Source organism: Marmota monax, unplaced genomic scaffold, assembly GCF_021218885.2.
Source record: "Marmota monax isolate L192 unplaced genomic scaffold, Marmota_monax_Labrador192_F-V1.1 WCK01_AAM20220418_F8-fsc00056, whole genome shotgun sequence".
In the NCBI taxonomy this organism is placed as follows: Eukaryota; Metazoa; Chordata; class Mammalia; order Rodentia; family Sciuridae; genus Marmota; species Marmota monax.
In genome coordinates, this window is record NW_026695212.1 from 5,665,631 (window position 1) to 5,690,773 (window position 25,143).

Sequence of the window (25,143 nt, forward strand, 5' to 3'; positions counted from 1 at the left end):
GTGATCCAGTTAGACTATGCTTTTGTTATAATCAAGTTTCCACATTTTGCTATCTTTTATTAATTTTTTTCGGTGTTAAATTTTTGAGTTCTTTATATATCCTGGAAATATTCTTTATCTATTCTGTCAGTAGGTAGCAAAGGTTTTCTCCCAGTCTGTAGGTTCTCTCTTCACATTTTTCATTGTTTCCTTTGCTGTGCTAGAGGAAGCAAATTATAATAGCGACTTATTTTACTTTTAATGGCCAACTGGTTTGCTCGAGATTGAGAAATATTGAATTTCAAAGCTTAAACTAGGACTATTGGTGATACGATTCCAGTTAATAATAAAGCTATCTCTTTTGCATATTACTGCTTTAGTGCACTTTTATTTAGTATTTATTTTTTATTTAGTTTTTATTTTACTGTGGACACAGTACCTTTGTTTTATTTTTATGTGGTAAGGATCGAACCCAGTGCCTCATGCTACTAGGCGTGCGCTCTACCTCTGAGCCACAACCCCAGCCTCTTTAGTGCACTTTTGAGAGAAAAAATAGATATGGGTAAGAGGTGGTTGGATTTGAGGAGGGGGTGGCACTTGAATATTTATTTATTTTATATTTTTCTTTCCATTATTTATTGTTATTTTTCCATTTGAAATTTAGCATTAACTTTCTATTGCTAAAAGAACCTTTTTTATGTTTATTAAGTTTCAGGTGTAATTATTTTTGGTGGACATTCTTTAATGTTCACATGAAGTGCATTTAACCAATTTATTCATCTGTATGGGGATATATTTGTATATGAAGTATCTTAGTGACCTTACTAGAAGAAGGTGGTACTTCTTAAATTTTAGAGATTGCATAATCTGTCAGAAACAGCCTGATAATTTCCTGTTTGTTCCTTTTATAGCGATATAATCTTGGATCATAGGTTTATAGAAAGAATATTTCTAAAATAATGTCATTCCTTTGCTGCTAAATATTGTAGAGGCTAGTATCTGTTTAACGAGTAGCAGGTATATAACTTAGAATAAAGTGGCTGCTAAAAATCCTTGTAAGTTTTATCAGCACATATGCCATAATAGGACATAAACTGTTCTGGGATATACATTTTTACCTTGTGATATTGTTGAAAACATAATCAACATTAAAATATTGATATCTCATACCTAAAAGAGCATTAAAGTTCCAGTTTCTTCAAAAATTTAATGTACTTCACTGTGCTGTACATACTCTTATGTTTGCTGTTTACTAGCACATTCTGGATGGTTTGCTTGACTAACTTCTCATTCTTGTAAGAATGTGAATAGAGCCCTTTTGATGTTATTTTAGCTCTTTATGTTTCTTTTTGCCAGTTTTTGCAATGTATGTTGATTCTTCGATGAAATCCTGAACTGTTGTAGAAAAACTGCTGTGCCTTTAAAACAAATGTATTCAACAGTGTATTCCTATATGGAAATGTAAAGATCAAATTCAACTAATGAAAATACTTGAGAAGACCAAAAATGGGGAAATTTATATTAAAGTTGATAAAGACTGGTGTTCTTTTCACAAGAGGAAGAACTCTTTGCTTTCTTTGCTTGTGATGGTTTTAATTTTTAATAGGCACAGTGTTGTGTTTGTTGTTGTTGTTGTTGTTTTTAAAGTAGATCCTAGAATGTGGAGTGGACACTGGCAGTCTTGTGACTATGTAATGAAAGATGCTTGCTTCTCTTTTTATAGAAGACTTCCAATAAAAAAAAATAGGAGTAAGTCAAAAAATTGTGGACACTTTTTAGGCAAATGATTTTTTGTTATGGTTTATTGTACAATACAAGCCAGTCACTGATTATTTTATATTGAGAAGCTCATTAAGCTAAAAAGGTTTTGGGTTTTGTGAAATTTCATATTTCATTTCTCACTAACGGGGGCGGGGGGCATCAAAGTTAATTTGGTATCACCTTACAAGATACTTCATATACAAATAAACTAAAACCTTGAAACTGAGTTGAGATTTGTGATCACCGAGTTTCTTCCTTTGTACCTCCACTTGTCTCCCCAGCCCTCGTCACTTCAGTCATGCCCATATTTTTCCCCCAAATGCCCTGATCTTGCAGTGAATTCCCCCATTCCCTTAAAATAAACACTTAGTGATTTACATATCCACTAGTCTGGTTTAAATAACTACTTATGAAGCTTTATCTGACATTGCTTTACAAATAATTGTTTTCTGCACTCACCACAAGCACTTTGTTCTGTAGATCTTGTTTGAGCTTACACAGTGCAAACATTATGAACATTTTAATGTATAGAACTAACAAAGTGACCTCTGAGCCATAAAAGCCACTAAATATAGTTACTGTATTTATTTTTCCTCAAATTTGTATAATTCTCACCTCTTTGCCACAATTTAAACTAATACTTAAGGGGTGGAGGCATACACCTGTAATTCCAGCAACTCAAGAGGCTGTGTCAGGAGCATGGCAGGTTTGAGGTCAGCCTTGCAACTTAGTCCCTATCTCGATATTAAAATTATAAAGGGCTGGGGACAAGGCTCAATGGCAAAATGCCCCCAGGGTTCAATCTCCAGTACTACAAAAACTAATAGCTCTTATCTGGTCATTGGAATTCAAGTACATAGCAAATTAATATTTTTATTTAATATTTGTATCCTTTATTTTCCTTATCCTGCGTGAGAAATAATGAGGACCTTTATAAGGTAGTTGAAGTGGAGAGACTAGAATTGATTCCAAAGATAACAAAGTAGGATGAATCAGAATTGGTAATGGGGTGAAGAGACAACTCCAAGAAAATTAGTTTGCTCTTAAAATAGTATGCTTTGAGGGCTGGGGTTATGGCTCAGCAGTAGAGCACTCGCCTAGCATGTGCAAGGCCCTGGGTTCTATCCTCAGCACCACATAATAATAAAATAAAGATTAAAAAAAATAGTATGCTTTTGAAATCCTTTAGTTTCAGTCACTATAAACAGATAAACTAGAAAATTAACATTTACTGGCTACTTACTATATTACTCATTTTGCGTTTGAATCTTAAAAGCTCTTAAGGTGATTGTTATTCCTATTTTCAGATAAACAAATGAGGCAGAGATGTTAAAATAACATGACTAAAGTCATTCAGAATTGTTGCTATATTTTCCTACTTTTATCATTATCTCAATTTAAAATACAGTTAACTAAAACCTTTAAGTGTGTGATTCTAAGATACATGGCAAATAATAAAAATAAAGACCGTACACTGTAGTTATTAAAATTATTTTTGGAATACACAGCAGATCTTTGATTCAGTATGCATGCCTGTAGAATTTACAGCTAGATATTTAATAAGGGGGAGTGGGGGTGTTGCAGAAACTGACAAGTTGTTTTTTGGCATGTCCAGAGAATTCTTAGGAGCAGGGAAGAGTTGTGCACAAATCCACTGTATTTGGAAGGATCTTGAGACCACAATATTTCTTCTTGCCTATGTTTGAAATGTTGTTCTCTCCATGCTTGTAATTTAACTACGTTGCTCATCTATTGAATCAGCTGAGAAGTCTATTAGGAAACTGGTTCTTCTGCATTTGTCAGATTACTGATAAATCATTATTCTCTAGTTAATATATTCTTTCATACATGATCAAGTACTGAACCAAAAGGTTAACTACAGTAATAAACCTGGAAAACATGACCTTAAATTGCATGTCAGATTATGTTAGTGAATATTTCTGTGGAAGAGTTGGCATGATTGATGGGAATAAGCCTTATTTACTAGCAATATTAATCCATTAGTAGGGCACAGGAAAAATTTTTTCCTGCTTGAGGTATTATAAATATGGACAGAACGGAGAAAAGACTATAAGCAGTTTGATAGCCTATAGATTCTTTTCTGACTAGATTTTAAAAACTGGTTCACAGAGAATACCTTTCCTGGTAGAATGAGTTAAGATTGGAAGCATGTTCCATTTGTCCTCATTATTGAGAGGCAGGCAAGTCAAAAAGTAAATATTATAAGCAGTATTCATTTAAAGAACTTTGTTTATTTTGTGTTACCTATTAGAAGTTTTATTCTTAAAAGAGTTTAATTTTCGAGAAGTAGTATTTGGACATCTTTTTCTCTCTCTCCAGAAAAAGAAAAAGGAAAGTTTTTGTTTTTTGTTTATGGTGTTGGGGGATTGAGCCCAAGACCTAAAACGTGCCAGGCAAGTGCTCTGTCTACCACAGAGACAGCCTTCCGGAAATAATTTTTATATCTGCTCAGGAGTTCCAAATTCAGTTTTTTGTGCCCACCAGATTAGTACCCGGTCCTTCTGACATTTGAATTAGTTAATTTTATTTGAAAGTGAGAAGAAAGAGTAATCCTCTCTCTGTAGCTCTTAAAATACTAGTTTGGGAGTTGGAGGCGGAAAGGAGAGCTCAAGTATCTTTTCTTCCAGTAAGTGTTCAGTAGGAGAAGTAATGTCACTTGAGTTTAGGAACTAGTAGTTAAGTATTTTTACTTAGCCCTTTCTTTATGATTTAAGATCAGAGTTTCAGGATGGGGGGTATTATAATTAAACAAGTTGAAGATAGAACTGCTTATTACCAACATTTTAGGAAATTTTTGACTATTATATTTATTTGGAGACCCTTTGACACAATTTTTAAAAATTTTTTTAGTTGTAGATGGACAATACTACCGTGTTTTATTTATATATTTTTATGTGGTGCTGAGGATTAAAACCAGTGCCTCACACATGCTAAGCAAGTACCCTACACTGAGCTACAACTGCAGCACCTGACATATTTTTTAATATGTATTTTTTTAGTTGTAGTTGGACACAACACCTTTCTTTCTTTCTTTATTTATTTTATGTGGTGCTGGGGATCGAACCCTGCACCTCGCACATGCTAGGCAAGCACTCTACTGCTGAGCCACAACCCCAGCCCCTCCACACACACACATATTTTAATGCAACAAAATTGGGCTTAAAATGTTGTTTATCATTTTTCAAGTACTTGATTTTTAACTCTTTTACATTTGTTATTGAAATTTTAAAAATAAATAAGGCTGGGCTGGGGTTGTAGCTCAGTGGTAGAGCGCTTGTCTAGCATGCATGAGGCACTGGGTTCTATCTCCAGCACCACATAATAGATAGATTAGATAGATAGATTATATCCATCTACAACTAAAAATATTTTTAAAAAATAAATAAGGAGGGCTTAGGATATGGCTCAAACGGTAGTGTGCTCACCTGGCATGCATGCTGCCCGGGTTCGATCCTCAGCACCACATACAAAGATGTTGTGTCTGCCGATAACTAAAAATAAATAAATAAAAATAAATAAATAAATAAATAAATAAATGATAAGAGCCAGTGCCTCTAGAATACGAGTTGGTTTTAATGCTATTCCTGCTCCAAGGTATTTTCTTTTTTTGCTGGACTATAATTCCTAGAAGGGAAGTATAAGAACTTTTTTTTTTTAAACACCAAGATTTGTAGAAGTTTTATCTTCAGTTGGGATTCATGACATCTATCGGTAATTGAGGTGAATTTAAATAGTTTACCTATAAAAGGTAAGTTGTTAGTACTCTTTAAAAAAAATCTAAATAGTTCTTTTCCTTGCTGGAAATCAGTTATTAGTCTTTACCTAGCCTTTTGTTCATAAGCACTTGTAAGGTCTACTGTTATCTGGTTGATGTTGGTAATGACTAATATTTAACCATGTGTATTCTTTGCATATTCTTTCTCCCCTTGGCTCCCCACAGTACAGGGGATTGAGCCCAGAAACATTATCCCTCTGATCTACATCTCAGCCCTCTTTTTAATTGTGTTTCAAGACAAGGTCTTGTCAAATTGGCCGGTCTTGAACTTGGTGGCCTTCCTACCTTAGACTCTCCAGTAGCTGGGCTTAGGTATGTGGCACAGTACTCAGAAACAGTGTATATTATTTAATCTCCCCATCCCTTGTGAAATTGGTTATCATCATTGTCCCTATTTTACAGATTAAGACCCCAGCATAGAAGTGACTACACTCTAGTAAATTACAGAGATAACCAGTTCTTGGTATTCTTATGTTCAGATTTTCATGTTTGACCACTCTGGGCAACAAAGATGGTATAGTCTTGTATTGACATAAGGGAAAACTAAATTTTGTTCTTAAACCAGCCAAATGACTTTATAATGAACTGGGCTCATTTGGTTAAGGAAGTCTCTTAAATCAGGTTATTTGTTTGGTTTTACCTTAAAATACAGGGTTGTTTTTATGTCATTTACAACAGGTTTGATAGGCTGGGAATGTGGCTCAGTGGTAGAGTGCTTACCTTGCATATGAGGCCCAGCACCATAAAAAAAATTTCTAGATGAAATTATGTGCTTTTCAAACTAGTCTTAGATTCAGAGTAAAAGTTTTTATTTTGATCTGCATTTTATCCTGGATAGAATTATTTGTAGATAGTCTATTATTCACTTTAACCTTTTATACAATCTGGTTTGTATTTGGTTCCCTAAGTCATATTTTTTGCATATTTGGTATGTAGGCTTTTCCTTTATAGCCTTTTTATATTTTACTTCCCAGTGTTAATCTTCATAACCATTTTTTATAATCTCACATAGAACCAGTCTCTTTGGGGTAGATAGTTGAAAATAAGTATTTTCCTGAGAGATCACCTCATGCCCATGCCCTAATCTTTAGTAAGAAAGAGTATTTTCACCGCATGAAGTATCTTCAAGACTAGCAAGCCCAGGAGGAAGAAAATGTATAAGGCCTTTGCCACTTTCCTTGGTTGAATGCCCTGTAGTATTAATGGACTTGCCCAGTATGGGGTAGCCTATGAATGGGCAGATTGTTTATATTATTTTCAGCCCTTTTCTGTATTATAAGCCAGGGGGTGGTGGCAAATGACTATAATTCCAGGGACTAGGAGGCTGAGGCAGGGGATTGCAAGTTTAAGGCCAGTCTCAGCAACTTAGTGAGACTCTTTCTCAAAGAATAAAATTTCAAAAAGGTCTGGAGGGCTGGGGTTGTGACTCAGAAGTAGAGCACTTGCCTAGCACATGCAAGGCCCTAGGTTCGATCTTCAGCACCAGATAGATAGATAGATGTTTTAAAAAAAAAAAAGGTCTGGAGATGTAGCTCAATTGTAAGGCACCCCTGGGTTCAATTCCTAGTACCAAAAAATAAAATAAAAATCCGTATGATATTTGTTTTTTTTTTTTTTTTAAAGAATTTGTTAGCCTTTATTCCTCTTTTTTATTTTATAACTTTATTTTATTTATTCATATGTGGTGCTGAGGAGCGAACCCAGGGCCTTGCACATGTGAGACGAGCACTCTACCGCTGAGCCATAACCCCAGCCCCCCCGTATGATATTTGAAAGATGATTCTAAAATATGTAATATTAGACCACCATTACTGTTAGGAAGTTAGAGAAGGAATACTTAGATTAATCTGTCATTAAACTTAAAGCAGAGGGTTTTTTTGTTTTGTTTGGTTTGGGTTTTGTTTGTTTTTGGTACCAGGAATTGAACCCAGGGGCACTTCTCCACTGAGCTACATCCTCGGCCCTTTTTATTTTTTATTTTAAGATAGGGTCTCGGGGCTGGAGTTGTGTCTGAGTGGTAGAGCGCGCACCTTGCACGTATGAGGTACTGGGTTCAATCCTCAGCACCACATAAAAATAAGTAAAGGTATCTTATTTACCTTTATCTACAACTAAAAAAAATATTTTTTTTTTTTTTCTTTTTTAACAAAGGGGTCTCACTAGTTTAGGGCCTTGCTAAGTTGCTGAGGCTGGCTTAGAACTGGCAATTCTCCTGTCTCAGTCTCCTGAGTTGTTCAGCAAAGTGTTATATCTTTTTTAGTTAAGGAGAAAGAAGTTCCACCCATATTTAATTCTTTAAAACCTGATACATGTAACATTACAATTCAGAATTGAAAGGGATCTTAGGGATCAGCTAGTCAAAAAGTTAAAAACTACCAGCCCAAAGTCCAAATTTTCATGCCTCAAATAGATTTTTTTTGTTACAACATTCACAATATTTTTTGAGTTTAGATGACTCTACCTGTATAAGTATTTTCTATTATTTGACCACAGTCCACACCAATTCATAATACACCTTGCTGCTTCAGTCATGTTCTTGCCTTCCTGACAAGAAGAATGTATCTGAATGTTCAGTATTCTCCCCTTCTCTCATTCACTCATTTTACAAAGTTAACAGACAACTGAGAATTAAGTTATTTACCTCAAAACATACAACTTTTTAAGTAGAGCCATGCCTCTTAAATCCCAAGATAGTGTTGCTTTCTACAGCCTAATGTTACCTTTTAGGAAACAATACAGTATAGTATATAATCAAGTCTTAAGATATTTGGTATAGCCTGTCAGAAAGAGGAATAATCACTGTGAGTTAGATACTAATGAAAGAATACTTCAGAGACATCCTTATCACAGCCTCCTGAGAACTATATCCTCAGTGTATGCTAATCAGGAAGACTTTATTCTGATCTGTGATTGTTCTTACTATATAGGGGGAAGAAAGACATGAATATACTCCTATAAAAGCTGATAAAGGAAATCAGTGAATAGCATTTTGTACATACAGAAAAACAGTACCTCATAAGGCCACCTACATCTAGATTCCTCCAAAAATACCATTTATACTTCTATTAGCAGAGGAAGAAGGGTCATTAAACCCAGGAGCTCTCCAGTGGATTCTGGATAAATCTTCAACTCCCAAATCCAAATGTAACTTCAGCCACAAATTAATTGACATGCTACCAAAGATGATTAATAAATGCCTAGTAGAACAAAGTCTAGTGATAGAATCTTTTGGTAAAAACAGGATGTTAATATTAATCCATTGACAGGAAGTCTTGGGTACTTAGCTTCAGGTAGTTCTTTTACCTTATCTGAAGTCCTTAATAACAACCCAGTTCATCCACTCCTATACCGTTCATCTTCTTTAACTTGCCTTGTTTGATTGGTGTTTTTGTTTGTTTTTTTTTCCCATTCTTTATACTGCTAATCACATCTTGACATATTTTATATTAGCTTTGTTTTTCTTCCTTTAGATAGTAAATTCTGAGGACAAACTCTTGTTCACTGCTTTGCTTTAGTCCCATTGTCTAGAACAGTGTCAGGCATATAGTAAGCACACTTGCATATATTTGTTGATGTAGAATATTGAATGGTAAATTATAGTAGTCTTGATGGAAGCTGTCATTTCCTAGATTTTCTTTTCCAATCCATAGATTGTAGTACAGCTTTAGTAAATTGATTGAACTACAGCTTTAGTAAATGTTCACACCAACTAGTTAATCGAGAATTTTGGTTGGTTTTTTTGTTTGTTTGTTTGTTTGTTTGTTTTAACATGTAAGCCTTTTATTAGGATTTTTAATTTGCTTGATTATTTTTAGAATTATTCTTGTTCATAATTTAGATCAATAATTTGGATCTACAGTTGGGTCTTATTAATGAAGAATGTTAATAGGTAATACAGAATGGTAGGTAAATAATTGAATCAGTTATTTGCTTTTTGGTATGACTTTAATAACAGTGGAATATATTTAGAGTAAAGCCATTTCTCAACTTTTTTGTTTGACTTATAAATATCCAAGATTTTCTGCTACATCAGAATCATTATGACATTCATTATTTTGTCTTCTTGTGAAAATACCACAAGTATTTCATGAAATAATATCTTAGATAAATTTATTGAACTTAGTGTAAAATAGGATTATGTCTTTTTGCCACTTTTCATTTTAAGCAGTTATGAAAAAACCACTGAAAACTGACTCTGGAAGTAGCTGTAGGAGGTTTTGTTTTTATGTTTTTGCTGTGGTTTGCTCTAGGACTAGAACTAAACAACTTCTTAAATTGATAAAAAGAATGTGAGCAAAGCTAGTCTATAAGTAAGTGGGGAAAATATAGAAATAATAAATAAACAACTTTTAAATGAATGAATCACGTGGCCTATAATCTCAGTGGCTCGGGAAGCTGAGGCAGGTGAATTGCCGGTTCAGAGCCAACCTCAGCAACTTAACAAGGCCCTAAGTAACTCAGTGAGACCTTGTCTCAAAAAAAAAAGGGGGGGTGGGGGTAGGAATGTGGCTCAGTGGTTAGGTGGCCCTGGGTTCAATCCCCAGTACCAAAAGTAATGATGATAGTGATAATGACCTCTTTTTAATGTGGGGGATCAAACCCTGGACCTCACACACGATGCATGTGCTCTACTATTAAGCTATACCCCAAGCACTAAAATAATTTTTTCAGACATTATAAACATTTATACATTTGGAAAATTAGATTAAAAATGTTGAAATTTAACAATAGTGAAACTTTGTTTTGATAGTTTTCTTTAAAAATTTAACTCATTTACCTCATCTATAATCTGGAACAAACAAGGTAAACGATACTTCACATTTATAATTATAGAAGCTGTCTTTTTTACTGATGAAGGAATGTGTCTTTTAGTGGAATTAGTGGTAACACTCCTAATATGCGCCATTCTTTCCTGTTTAACCAACCAGAGAAAGGAGGATCTTAGTCCTTTCTTAGTTAACATAATTAGTTCATAGATTAAAGCTTAGTATAAATATATATTATTGACAGATTAATTCATGTTAAGGCATGTTATTAATTAGCACATCTTAAGTTTATAAGTTTACTTTTAGTTTTTCTGCAGACACAACATCTTTGTTTTTTTTTTGTATGTAGTGCTGAGGATCAAACCCGGGCCGCATGCATGCCAGGCGAGCGCGCTACCGCTTGAGCCACATCCCCAGCCGTATAGGTTTACTTTGTAAATACATCCAGCTTTTACAAATAATTATTGTTTATAAGGAGAAACATAAAGACAGCCTAGGTAAGCCAACAAAATCCTGCCACATATATTGGAAGTTCAAATTAGAACATTTTACAGTCAACAAAATAGCAACATAATTTTTGAACTTTTATGATGGTGTTGACTTTAACTTCTCGAAGGTTGTTAATTCTAAAACTTTTTTCAGATATTTTTTAGTTGTCAATGGATCTTTTATTTAATTTTATTTATTTATTTATATGCGGTGCTGAGTATTGAACCCAGGACCTCCACATACCAGGCAAGTGCTCTACTTCTGAGCCACAACTCCAGCCCAGACTACAGAAAATTTTTGCCAAGTAATACCTCCTAATAGAATTCTGTTAATAATTTCTAATATTTAGGTATCCTAATTTTTCTACATCCTTTTTCTTCAGACCTTTATTTTCTGCTAGTGTACAAGTAGATAAAAATTAACAGGTGTCTCAGAAACAGTTGTTTACTTGTGGCAGGCTAGTTAAAGTACTTAGAATTCAGGTTCTCTTAGAATCGAAGTTGTCACCCTGTTTTGTCTTTTCTTTCCAGGTAAAATTTTCAGCTTGCTAATTGAATTAATAAGGTAAATATTGCTTGGATGTAAGAGAGAAACATGTTGAAAATGTCAGTATTTATGTTGCTTATGGAGTACTTTTCTATAAAGCACTTAAAATAGGTTTAATTTTATAATTTTCAGTAATTAAATATTCCTTAGCCTTTTAGGGAAGAAGTGTACTAGTAATTAAGGTTTTATTTTAAAAAGGGGGGCTTAAAGGAAATCTAATTGATTCTTTTTTTTAATATTAGTTGTAGATGGACACAATATTTTATTTACTTATTTTTATGTGGTGCTGAGGATCAAACCCAGTGCCTCACGCATGCAAGGCAAGAGCTCTATCACTGAGCTACAACCCCAGCCTTCTAATTGATTCTTTAACACTTATCTGTTTCTTTAAACTCCTATCATCACCATCAGTATATCACTTATCTGAAAAATACTTTTCTCTGCCAGCATCCGTATTTTTTAATTATTCCTTGAGAGTTGAACAGTTAAACTTGGTATCTTGAGATTATGGTTTGGTTTGATCTTTTTTTAGGTGTAGATGGACACAACACAATGCCTTTATTTTTATGTGGTGCTGAGGATTGAACCCAGGTCCCACCTGTGCAAGGCGAGCGCTGTACCACTGAGCCACAATCCCAGCCCCTTATTTACTTATTTTTTTATATGGTGCCAAGGATCGAACCCAGTGCCTCACGTGCTGGGTAAGTGCTCTACCACTAAGCCACAACCTCAGACTTCTTTTTTATTTTGTGACAGGTTCTCACTAAGTTACTCATGCTAACCTTAAACGTGATATCCTCCTACCTCAGTCTCCCGAGTGGGTGAAATTACAGTTGTGTGCTACCACTCCCAGCTGCTTGTTTGTTTAATATTATTGTTGTTTTTGTAGTGCCGAGGATCAAATCCAGAGAATTTTGCAAGCAAGACAAACACTCTTAGCTGGTATTTTTCAGGTTTCAAATGGCCACTTTTAAAAAATGCCCATGGCAACACTTAAATTATAATAACATGGGGGTAATTATAAGAGAACTCTGTAACTCCTCTTCTACCTTCAGTTTTGTGTAAATTTTCATTTGTATTTTATACAGTTTTTGTTTATTAATAATGAACTATTGGAAAAACATAAGCAAACAGAAAAGAAAAATAGTCATCCCACCACTAGTATGTTTTTAAAATTTCAGGGAATTTGAAGTTTATTTTATGGTAATCACCTTTTGTGGGAGAGGTATGTTCCAAAGGTAGTACTGAATTTTTTTTTAATTATATATAACTATAACCCAATGCTTTCTCATACTACACGTTGCTGTCAGTTGAAACACATTTTCTGGTCACGTCTTCCAGCTACAAATTTATTGTGTTTTCTAAGCACCTATCACTCATTGGCCATAACTTTTTTGATTTGAACTGCAGAGCAAAACTAGCACAAATTTCTTTTTTCTTCAGTTTTGTGGCTAGAAGGTTCATTTTCACCATAGATCATAGCAACCTCAGCATACATTTTTTCCCCCTTGTTAAGTTCAGGATTTTCATCTAAATTTAAAGAAAGCACTTTGCAGCTTATCTTTGGCATATTAGCCGCCAGTATCATACTCTTGGCATTTTGGGGCCATTTTTAAGTAAAATATGGGTTATTTGAACGTAAACACTGAAAGATCATAAGAGTTGAGCTGATAACAAAGATGGCCACTAAGTGGCTACCAAGATAGGTAGCATATGCAGTGTATCTATGCTGGACCAAAGGATGATTGACATCTAGAGTGGGATAAAGTGGGACAGCAGATTTCATAACGCTACTTGTAATAGTTAGCAATTTAAGACTTAATTAATTGTTTTTTTCTAGAATTTTCTAATAAGTATTTTTGGACTGCAGATATTTTGCAAAGCAAAGCCACAAATAATGGCAGAACCACACTACAATACAATCTCAAAGTTTTCTCAGTATCCTTGAAGTAATAATACTGGGCATCAAAATTAGTCTGCATAGAGTTTACCTAAAATAGTTTTAGCCTGTGCATTGCAGCTCTTTGCTCATCAAGGGAAAACTTTCTACATCAAATAAAACCATAATTATAGAAGCTATCTTTTTTGCCCTCATTTACATTCTTAAATGTTTTCTTGAGCTAGCAGATAAAAGGATAGAGCAGTGATTCCAACTGAGGGCACATCCCTTCTGCTTCATTCTATTGAATGTCAGTTCAGACCATTGCTATTTATCACTACAACATTTCTAAAAGTTACCTTTCGTTGACTTACCATGTGCAAAGTATCATGCCTGTGACTATTATGAAATTACATTTCTTCTTTACTTTATTGAGCACATGTTATATTCTAGGCGCTAGGTTTGGAGGATATATCAACATAAGTAAAACAGACCAAAATCTTTGTCTTCATGGAGTTTGTTTTATTGGATTTTTTTTTTTTTTTTTTTGGTTATGGGGGATACTCGGGATTTAATCCAGGAGTTACATACCCTAGTCGTTTTTATTTTGAGACAGGGTTTCACTAAGTTGCTGAAGCTGGCCTCAAACTTGTGATCCCCTGTCTCAGCCTTCCTAGTTGCTGGGATTACAGGTGTGCGCCACCACATCCAACTAGTTTACCATTTTTTTTGCAATCCCATTTTTACAATCTTAACATGTAGGTAGTACTAAATCCATTTTACCTAAGGAAAATGAGGCTCTGAAAGGTTTCATGACTTCCCAAGATTATACAAAACTAGGTTCAAAACTCAGGTGTCAGGGGCTGGGCGTGTGGCTTAAGTGGTAGTACTCTTCGCCTAGCATGTGTGAGGCACTGGGTTCGATTCTCAGCACCACATAAATGTAAAATAAAGATGGTGTGTCCACCTGAAAAAATAAATATTAAAAAAAAAAAAACTCAAGTGTCATAGCTATGCTATGTTGTCAAAATTGTCCCCCATTGAGGCTCTATGAAAGAGAATGGTTAATTTCAATATCTCAGATAGTAGTTATCACAAATCCCATTGAAAATTTTTATGTAACTTTCCTTGTCTTAAAATTGTGCGTGAAATTTTAAGATATTCACACATTTCAAAGTACTCATTCTTAACCTGAATCAACATTTGAACAGGAAGGCTTGCTTACCGCTCACAAATAAACAGGCCAACCAGTGACAGTATTCCTTATTGAACATACTTGTATTTTCTGCTAAAACTAGATGCAACCAGCTTTGAAAACAGAACTACTAATGGCCATTGCCACTCAGATTTGGCATTCACAATGTTAGTGAATGTTAGTTCATTCTTAGAGTCTTTAAATAACTTTTCAAGGCTGATGTGTTAGAAAGTACAGATTTAAAAAATAGAGGGGCTGAGGGTTATAGCTAATAGACTGTTATATAAGTGATAGAGTACTTGTCTAAGCATGTACATGGGTTCCATTCTCAGCACCACAAGAAAAGAAAGTTCTTTATCAGCAAGTCAGCTGTATTTTGTCATATTTTTGTGTTTGAAAATATTCATTTTGGCCTTATTTTACTGTTTGAAAATTTGAAATGCGTTAAATTTCTTTTTACTGTAAAGCTTTGTAGTTAAAAATAATAATAATGTTTTTTATTTTTAGTTGAGATGTAATGGTTATACATATTGATAGGGTACTGTGACATTTCAATACATTTATTTACAGTATGTAATGATCAGTCAGGGCAATCGGCATGTCTGTCACCTCACGTTATGGTTCCCGTGTGTTGGCAGCACTCAAAATCCTTTCTGCTAGTTATTTGAAATTCAATTGATTGTTGTCAACCACAGTTACCTACTGTACTAAAATAGAAAACAAGAAAAAAGAAAACTTAGTGGTATAGTTATTAAAATCAAAACAAGTTTATGAGCATTATTTGAACCAAACTGAAAGCAGTCCAGATGCCTATCAACTGGTATGAATGGGTAAAGAAAGTGTCATACATCATAAAATAAACATTTTAATCAGTAGTAATAAAAGTAACAAGTTACCAGTAGACAATAATATGGAAGAACCTGACTCATTGTGTGTATATGTGTGTGAGAGAGAAAGATAGCTACTGGGGGTTGAACCCAGGGCTTCGCATTTGTGAGGCAAGTGCTCTACCACTGAGATACATCTCTAGCGCTTCATTTTAGCAACAAGTAATATTCATGGATAAAGGTAGAAATGGGGAAATGTCCTACCTATCATTAAGAAATGCAGCTTCCACCACCAATTCAATTACCTTTATTTGTGAGATAAGGAAATAAAAAAAATACTTAAAAAAAAGACAATTCCCATAAATGTTTCCTTTTAATATTTAATGTTTTTAAATGGTGATTTTATGTTGGTTTAGTCAGTTGTGTTATGTTTGGGGTTTCATCACTCTAAAAGATTGCCTATGACTAAGGTGGTCAATCCCACCTCTACTCCCAGGAGAGGAAGGATAGGGAACTAGGTGCTGTTTCCCTTGAAGCACCATTACTGGACAGATTTTTAGATTGTGCTTCAGTTTCTTGGTAAACATGAAACATTGACTCTTGCAGTTTGAGTGAGTGTCCTCGTCCATAGGCTTCCATTTCTTAGAAAACAGTGACATTTGGGTTTAGGTTTTTTTTGGTAGCTAGTTTATTTTGTAAGGCTCTATGAAAATCTTAGCCACTGTAGGCTTTCTAAATTAATTCATCCCTAAAAAAAATTTCTCTTAATAGTGTATTTCCTAAATAGGTTCTTATTTTCTAAAGGTCAGTCTTTAAAATGGGATTGGTTATTTAAATAGTCTTTCCTATCCTACTGTTAAACATTTCCTTGTATTGAGGGACTTAGTAATTAGTTGGTGTAGATCTGGCATTACAGAACATAAGTAGCTAACAGATTCCTGAATTCTACAGCATATTTCTTTCAGTCTTTTTGAGGTTTGTGGAAATTCTTGACGATCAACTAAGTTCTAGACCAGAATTTAAATTCAGTTTCTATAGATAATGCCTTCTATTCTAGCAGTTTGGAGGGGCTTTTGTATAATTGTTTCTTTCTAAGAAACCCACAAGAAAGGTAGTTTATTTCACAGATAAGGGGGAGAAGGAGCAGGAGGAGGAGGGATAGAAAGAATATGTACATACTATAAAAAGAATGATTCAAGATTTCTGAAGGTTTGAACAGAGGAAAGTATCTTAGTCATTTTTAGTTTGAGGCCTCAGAATACCAGTTGAAGTTGATTACTAAACGAGCACAGTGATATACACCTGTAATCCCAGCTGTTTTGTGGGCTGAGGTGGGAGGATCACAAGTTTAAGTCCTGGGGCTTAGCAGACCCTGTCTCAAAAAGGGGCAGGGTTGGGGCTGGGGATATGGCTCAAGTGGTAGCGCGCTCGCCTGGCATGTGCGGGGCACTGGGTTCAATCCTCAGCACCACATAAAAATTAAAAAAAAAAAAGATGTGTCCACCGAAAACTACAAAATAAATATTAAAAAATCCCCCCCCTCTCTAAAAAGGGGGGCAGGGTTATAGCTCAGTGGTAGAGCACCCCGGGTATAATTCCCAGTATCCGCCTCCCCCACACACACACACCCAAGTTGATGATTGAATGGCACTTTGTTAAATAGTTATATTCTTAAACTATTATGATATTTGAAAAGTCAGCCCTAAATCCAGTTAAGTTAATGATTTTTATCATTGACCATGTAAATATAGAAGTTAAGGTTATTTAGGGAAGTATAAAAAAGAAAGGAGTTTTTCTAATAAGTGGTAATGATTTGGGGGTTTTGTTTTATACCAGGTACGCTTAAACCACTGAGCTACATTCCAAGTCCTTTTTATTTTGAGACATGCTCTTGGTAAGTTGCTGAGGCTCACTTTGAACTTGCAATCCTCCTGCCTCAGTCTCACAGGTTGCTGAGATTGTAGGCTTGTGCCACCATGCCTGGGCTGATTATAGCTTTGACAGTGTAACTCATGATAAATAAGAAAGCGGTTACTAAAGAAAGTTTCTTGGGATAGTTGAGAAAGGCACGTGGGAATTTTTTTTTAATATTTATTTTTTAGTTTTAGGTGGACACAATATCTTTATTTTATTTTTATGTGGTGTTGAGGATCGAACCCAGCGCCCTGTGCATGCCAGGTGAGCGCGGTACTGCTTTAGCCACATCCTCAGCCCCACACATTGGAATTTTCTGGGGTGATAGAAATGTTTTGTTTTTATTTTTGTTTTAATATTTATTTATTTATTTATTTTAAAGAGAGATAATTTTTTAATATTTATTTTTAGTTTTCGGTGGACACAACCCGGGCCGCATGCATGCCAGGCGAGCACGCTACAGCTTGAGCCACATCCCCAGCCCCAATATTTATTATTTTTTTTTTTGTTGTAGTTTAACACAATACCTTTATTTTATTTATTTATCTTAACGAGGGGTGTGTCTATAGGTTACACATATGTTTGCATAACTAATTCTTAAGATCTGTTTGTTTCACTGGATGTAAAGTGTTCCCACAAATTAAAATTAAAAATTTTGATTAGTGTATTCAAAAAAATTCTCAGGTTCTCAGACAATCAAATTCTAGGGAGAGGCCATATAATTAACAGCCTTGCAATTACTATGATAATGGGCTAAATAGAATAATTATAAATTGATAGGATAGTGATTGCTATCAATGTTTCAAGTTTAAGTTAAACAGTCACTTAACCTTTTCCCGAGTTGGTTACTGGTTATAAAACACTTGAGTGTTCCAGGCCAGCTTGCATTGGATTAGAAGTTTTTTGGGGCTTGTGTTGCCATTTGTTCCCTATGGAGCAGCACTTTCTTATTCAGTAAATGGAAATAAAACAACCCTGGACAAAATAAAACATAGAGATACATTTTTTTTCATAAATAGATGAATAAAAGTCAACTAAGATGAAGAATTAAAACTAATGACAAAAATAGTTACCGTATAGTACAATTCCACATCAAAACCTAAAGGCTTCATTACCTTATACAAAGACCTACATGGTTACATTCCTAATACAACAACTAATTGAGGAATACAAGCTCAAGGAACCAAATTGGAGTGCCCATTAATGTTGAGATAAGTTAAAGAACAAGTTGGACAGGAGGAGCTTTTTGGTAACCTGTTTCAAATGATGCCAAATCTTGTTCTTAAGTAAACTGAAATGATGATATAATATTCAGTATCTGAAATAATACAAACCTGATTACTTAATCAAAACATCATCCTGGGCAAAGCAGACTACTGGTCTTATAGGGTTTGGGGGAATTATGAAATTTAAAGATCCATAAACTTTCAAAGACTAGGAGTGAATGTCAGCTGAGGAAGCACTGTCACTCAAGTGAGACATGGTTGGCATTCAGATGTTTTCATTGAAGTGAGTCAATTTTTGTCTGGCTGACTTTCAGGAGTAAGGAATCATCACTGTTTGATTGGTTGTTTACAGAAGCATTCTGGGATAAATTTTTATTGGTTGATTAAATTTGTTTAAACTAGTTCTAAGCTTGTTGCCATGGAAGAACTGTCATCTCTTGATTAAGAAGGTTTAAAATCTGTTCTGGTGACTGCTTTTATACTGAGGCTACTGACCATTTAGTTTTTTCCAGGAATGTGAGAACTTTTTATTTTCACGTAATGTCCCCTCCGGAAATTTTGAGAATCATCTTTTTTTTAGTATAATATTTCATAATGATAAGCCTTTGTAAGGGTTGTTTCTGTTTGACTTCATTTTTATTTTCTTTTGGTTTCCACTTTTTATCATACTGAATACTCAGTAAACGTTTTACAGACTAGGAACTCATATTCTTCAGTTCTGCTTCTGATTCCACATGATTTTCAGGTTCCCTTTGTGTACCTTTCCCTTATTTTAGGAATATGTATTTGGGTTTTTTGCTCTCTCTGCCAGCTTATTTACATTTACCATTTATCTATTCCAGGGATTGACCAGGTAAATAGTTTAGGCTTTATGGACCAGATGGCCTCTTCTGCAACTACATAACTCTCCAGACAGTACACAAACGTGTAAAACCAGTGTAGGCTGAGCATGGTGGCTCACACCTGTAATCAATCCCATCGACTCAGGAAGCTGAGGCAGCAGTATTGTAAGTTCCAGGGCAGCCTTAGTAATTTAGTAAGACCCTGTCTCAAGCGAGAGGTGGGTTAGGGCTGGAGTTGTAGCTCAGTGATGGTGTATCTAGCACCTCAAAACAAACAAAAAGAAAACCCTTTATGTAGTACTGGAAGGTTCAGCTTGCCTGGCCTGAGTGGGGTCCTGGGTTTAATCCCCTCAGCACTATCCAAAAAAACGAAACAAACAAAAAAAACTTTGTGTAACAAAACAGATAATAAACTGCTTTGTATGTAGTCCCTGTCGTATCCCATTCATCTTTCTAGAGTGTTATATGTGTATGAACTAGTTGCACTAAAAATGAATTTACTTGTTTGAATGTCTTATTTATATAAAGCTTAAATTATTTTTTCTTCTTCAACAAGGTACTCAATTTTGACAAGTTTGCATCATGCGTGAATATAAGCTAGTCGTTCTTGGCTCAGGAGGGGTTGGAAAGTCTGCTCTGGTAAGTTATTCTCAAGGAACCTAACCTATTTACACTAAGCTGTCTTTTTCTATTGAGTTTTAGGTTTCATTATTTGTATTTGTTAAAGTGATAATAACTTATGCAATATTGTATTTTTCTTATAGTTTAGTGAATTTTTAGTTATATCTGGCTGGATTATATTTGAGGTATGACAGAACATAGTTTGGGCTAAGTACAGAGAGTGAGAGCATATAAATATGTGTCTGCATTTGAGGACCAGATAGGAATGGGGATTTGGGGATTTTTTCATTGTGAGTAAGCTTATACTATATATATTATGTTAGAAATGTCAAAGCTTATAAAAAGTCATTTTCTTTCTCCCTGGTGAGATAAACCATCTTACTTGGCCACTTCAGGTGGCCACCTAGCAAAGAATTTCATGTTTGAATCCAATTAAGTGTACATATGGTATGAACTACTTTTTCAATTGTATCTAAAGTAATGGAGAAGTATATTGATTGTATGTAAGTTTATGCATAAAACTCTAATACCCAATGCTATGTAAATAGCTTTCATACTGGATTGTTTAGGAAATCTGCTCACAATAGGTAGGTGAATTCCTATGTCCGATAACACAGCATATGACAATAAAACAATGTGCAGACATTTTTAATTTAGTAATTGTCTCCCTACCTTTGTATAGCAGCAAGTTTGGCCCCTGCTGCTTCACAAATATGGTGTTTCCTTTTCTACCTGTGTCCACAGTCTACAAAAACTCCTTCCTGCTCCCCAACTGTGAAATTACTTTGTCTTTGTACCGGATTCTAAGAAAGTCTGAGTGTGCTCAGCACAGATGCAATCTGGTTCTCCTCACCCCAACCCCATTCCCCAGATAGCTTTGATCCTCGTTTGGTTGAATCTGAGAATGTGGAACCCACAGATACAGAGGATCAAATGTAGAATATAATTTGCAAATTTGGATTTGTTCTTTAGATGTATAATGGTATGTTAATTTTTTTCAGACTGTACAATTTGTTCAAGGAATTTTTGTTGAAAAATATGATCCTACGATAGAAGATTCTTATAGAAAGGTAGGTTACTTTAGAAGTCCTTATTTTTAGTAGAAATATAATAATTACGTTTTTTTAATAATTATTTTTAGTTGTAGTTGGACACAATACCTGTATTTATTCTTTTTTTAATGTGGTGATGAGGATCGAACCCAGGGCCTCACACATGGCAGGCGAGTGCTCTGCCATTGAGCCACAACCCCGGCCTAATGTTTTTATAATTATTGAATGTTTGTATACACAGTAGAATGAAGAGACAGTTAATTTAAAAATTAATGGGAAAAACTGTATTTCCTGGCATTGCATGTTAACAGTTTAGAGAATCATAAACATGCATACATATTCACAAAGCTTTTAAGTTTAACCTGACCCCTGAATTGTTAATTTGACACAGACTTTAGAACCCATTTCAAGTTGCAGCCCCATGTTCCCTACCACTACTCCTAGAAAGATGAGTTATTCTTCTTTTAAACTAGAGATAGGAATACAGAAGTCTCCCTAGCCTTCCTACTTAATACCTCCTTGAAAAAGTACTCCTGCTCACAATATGTAGGTGAATTCCTATGTCCGATAACACAGCATATGACAATAAAACAATGTGTAGACATTTTTAATTTAGTAATTGTCTCCCTACCTTTATATAGCAGCCAGTTTGGCCCCTGCTGCTTCACAAATATGATGTTTCCTTTTCTACCTGTGTCCACAGTCTACAAAAACACTGGAAACTCCTTCCTGCTCCCCAACTGTGAAATTACTTTGTCTTTGACTTGATGCTAAATAACTTTTCCCCCCTAGGAAATATTAGGTGAAAAGAGGTACTGGAGATATGGAATTTATTTTTAGTTATGGCACTGCTTCCTTGCTATTAGAACACTTGTTCAAGAATGGTGAGGAAGTGTAGTTATCTAAAGAAAAGGGACCTCTAAAGAATAATGGGAGAATTGATAGACAAAATCACTGTTGATAGTATTGAAGTTATTGGTTGTTTTATTCTTTCATTTACTTGAACTATTTTGATATCATTTCTTATCCAGAATTAAGTGCTGAGTTGAATGATTTTGAGACCGAGGCTTGTTATTGCTCAATAATTACCTAGTAAAACTGCCATAATTTCCCTGTTTCTAATTTTAGCTTTTGTGTTTTATTTATTTAAGGTAGTCTTTTATATATATATAAAAAAATAAAGATGTATTTTAATTTTTTCTAGCAAGTTGAAGTAGATGCACAACAATGTATGCTTGAAATCTTGGATACTGCAGGAACGGTATGTATGTAAACAAATTACCAAAGTTTATGCAGTTTGTACAATATTGATTTGTAAATGCTATTACTCTATATGCAAATATTAGTTTACTTAAGTATTACTTGAATCAATATTTAAAGCTATTATTTTCATAGTCTGGATTCTACTTTTTAAAATATTTTTAATTGCAGTGCATCAGTTGTTGAAGAATTTAGAAAAATTATTAGAATGACAATTTTCATAGTCTATATAATACTTTTTTCTTTTTGCATGTGTGTGGTGCTGGGGATTGAACCCAGGGCCTTGTACATGTGAGGCAAGCACTCTGCCAACTGAGTTATATCCTCAGCCCTCATTAATACTTTTAAGACAATATATTACCATATTTCAAATAATGTGTAAAATACTTGGGCATGCATTGTTCCTCAGTGGCGCTGTACTGATTTCATTGATATCTTTCCTCCATCAAATTATTTATAGGCCAGTATATTAGTTCTTCCATTACAATTGTGAAATACTCGGGGCAGGCTTACTTTATTAAAAAAAAATGAGATTTATTTTGGCTCACAATTCTGGAGGCACAAGTTCTAGGGATCACATTATTATGATGCCTTCTTTTGGACAGTCTGGAGGTAGTCCAGAGCATCACATAGCAAGAGACAAGGGACATGCAAGTATCCAAAGATAAAGGGAAGATTTATTCTGGGTGTATGGTATGCATTCAGCTAATGTTTGAGTACCTGAGATATGCCAGACACTGTTCTTACCCTCAAATGCTCATAGTTTAGTGAAGGAGAAGTGTGAGGACGTGGCAAAATGTAGGTAAGCATTCTGATAGACCCACCTAACAAGAGTGTTGTGAGCTGGCTATAATTTTGGGATACAATTAGGAAGCGCTACACTTCATGATATATTTAAAAAGCAACCTTTAAGTAGCTTTTGGAGTTGGATATTTCTGTGCCATTTGAATATTTATTGCACATAATAAATATTTTTAAATAGGCTTCCAACTTTTCAAATAATAACTTGCTATGGATTAATTTTAAGAAGTGTTACAACTACAAAATCTTCATTGAGTTATAATCATAGATTTTAACTGTCAAAACATTCTGTTTTTTAATGTTCGTTTCTTTGTACTATAGGAACAATTTACAGCAATGAGGGATTTGTACATGAAAAATGGACAAGGCTTTGCTTTAGTTTATTCCATCACAGCACAGTCCACCTTTAATGATTTACAAGATCTGAGAGAACAGATTCTTCGAGTTAAAGACACTGATGATGTAAGCTGACTTCCTAGTAATAACTTATTTCATATCCCTTACTATAGTGTATTCAATTTTAAAGTTTAAATTTAAATCAAATTTGAAGTTTGTGTATTAGGTTAAGGGTTCAGAACCTTTCTCTTTAAAAAAGGCACAAATGTATCTTTACATGTTTTCAAATATCATTATATTCCCTATTTTGTCATTATCTTGTGAAAATTAAATGTTATACTTTTTTTTTTTTTTTTTGGAACTGGGGATTGAACTCAGGGGCACTTAACCACTGAGTCATGTCCCCAGCCCTTTTTTGTGTTTTATTTAGAGACGGGGCCTCACTGAATTGCTTAGGGCCTGGTTAATTTGCTGAAACTGGTTTTGAACTTACAGTCTTCCTGCCTCAGCCTCCTGAGCTGCTGGGATTACAGGCCTACACCACCACACCCAGCTAAACCCTTCTGTTTTTAAACAATGCATTTTGTGGGAAGGAATATGGGATGTAAATGTTACTAATAGAGCAAATAATCTTCTGGTCACATTTCTGGTAGATTTAAGAGCCTTTGAAATAAGGATTTGATGTAAATAAATATAAACATACCAAGCAGCAGTGACAGAGAAGGAGCATAATAATAATTTTAAAAGGAAGGCAGCCCTTCAGAACGTACTGTAATGCAGTTAATAAGAAACTTAGTGAAGAATTAAAATAATTTCCTTTATCTGTAATAGTGATTCCTAAAATACATCATGCATCAGAATTATCTGTAGGACTGGTTAAAACATAAATTGCTGGCCCAACCACCTCAGAATTTGACTCAGAAGACGTATAATAGAACCCTGAATTGTGCATTTCCAACAAATGTCCAGGTGATGTTGATGCTACACGATAAGAAATGTTGTACTGTACTTTAATTAGAGCTAATATTATAAGAGTTGAGACACACTGATGGTAAATGCTGCCATTTTCTGAACATCTAAACCAAGGAAGTTTGGGGAAAGTCTACATTTTTATTTTCCTATCACTTGCATTAAACAAATATTTATTAAATACCTCATTAAAAAGCCAGAATTCTTGAGGTTTTGTTTGGATTTATTTTCCACAAAATACTTTAGAAAACTGATTTGAAAATGATTGGTAGTGGTTTGGTAGAATAAGCATTATTTTTGCCTATAGTGTTCTTTTAAAATTACAAATATCACATAATGCAAACACACTGTTCCATTAATAATGGCCTTGATTTTTGGTAAATTAAGTTGATTAAACCTTCTGACTATTTAATATCAGATTACATGAGAAACTAAAAATTCTACTTTGGGGGCCAAATTTCTCCTTTATTTACTTTCACAGTAACTCCTTTGTATTTCCTTTTATAAAGGTTGTATTTTTTTGATTACCATAATTATTTGTAAATCCATTGTGTTATACATTTTAACCCTCTTTTGTAAGTATGACATTCATTGTTTTCTAAAATTTTTTTGTGAAAGGTTCTTACTTGTATCTACATTGCCTAGGTTATGTCCATTTAGTTCCCTTTGGAATTATCCTTTAACATCTCCATGAGAAGAGAAGGCGGTGGAAATAATTGACAGCGCAGTTGACCTGAAAGCCAATACTAGTTCATTCAGTCTTACAAATTGATGTTGTTAAGGCTTTCATATTTTAAGTGTAAATTTTATTACATATTGTATCTGACACCATAGGAAAAGTAATCTTTAAGGTTAACTCTTAGAATTCTTTTTATTTGAATTTG

At 34.5% G+C, this 25,143-nt stretch overlaps 1 protein-coding gene across 4 annotated transcripts in view; it reads left to right on the forward strand.

Moving 5' to 3' along the window:
- Rap1b (RAP1B, member of RAS oncogene family) overlaps window positions 1-25,143 on the forward strand; it is a 44,159-nt gene that overhangs the window by 14,436 nt on the left and 4,580 nt on the right. For 3 of the 4 annotated variants that reach the window (XM_046430679.2, XM_046430676.1, XM_046430677.2), the window contains exons 2-5: window positions 19,777-19,859; window positions 20,843-20,911; window positions 22,098-22,154; window positions 23,276-23,416. In XM_046430679.2, the coding sequence (XP_046286635.1) occupies window positions 19,803-19,859; window positions 20,843-20,911; window positions 22,098-22,154; window positions 23,276-23,416 (324 nt within the window). In that variant the 5' untranslated portion in view covers window positions 19,777-19,802. Of the gene's footprint in view, window positions 1-10,651; window positions 10,800-19,776; window positions 19,860-20,842; window positions 20,912-22,097; window positions 22,155-23,275; window positions 23,417-25,143 lie in introns of all 4 variants that reach the window. The other variant, XM_058574590.1, reaches the window with a different exon arrangement.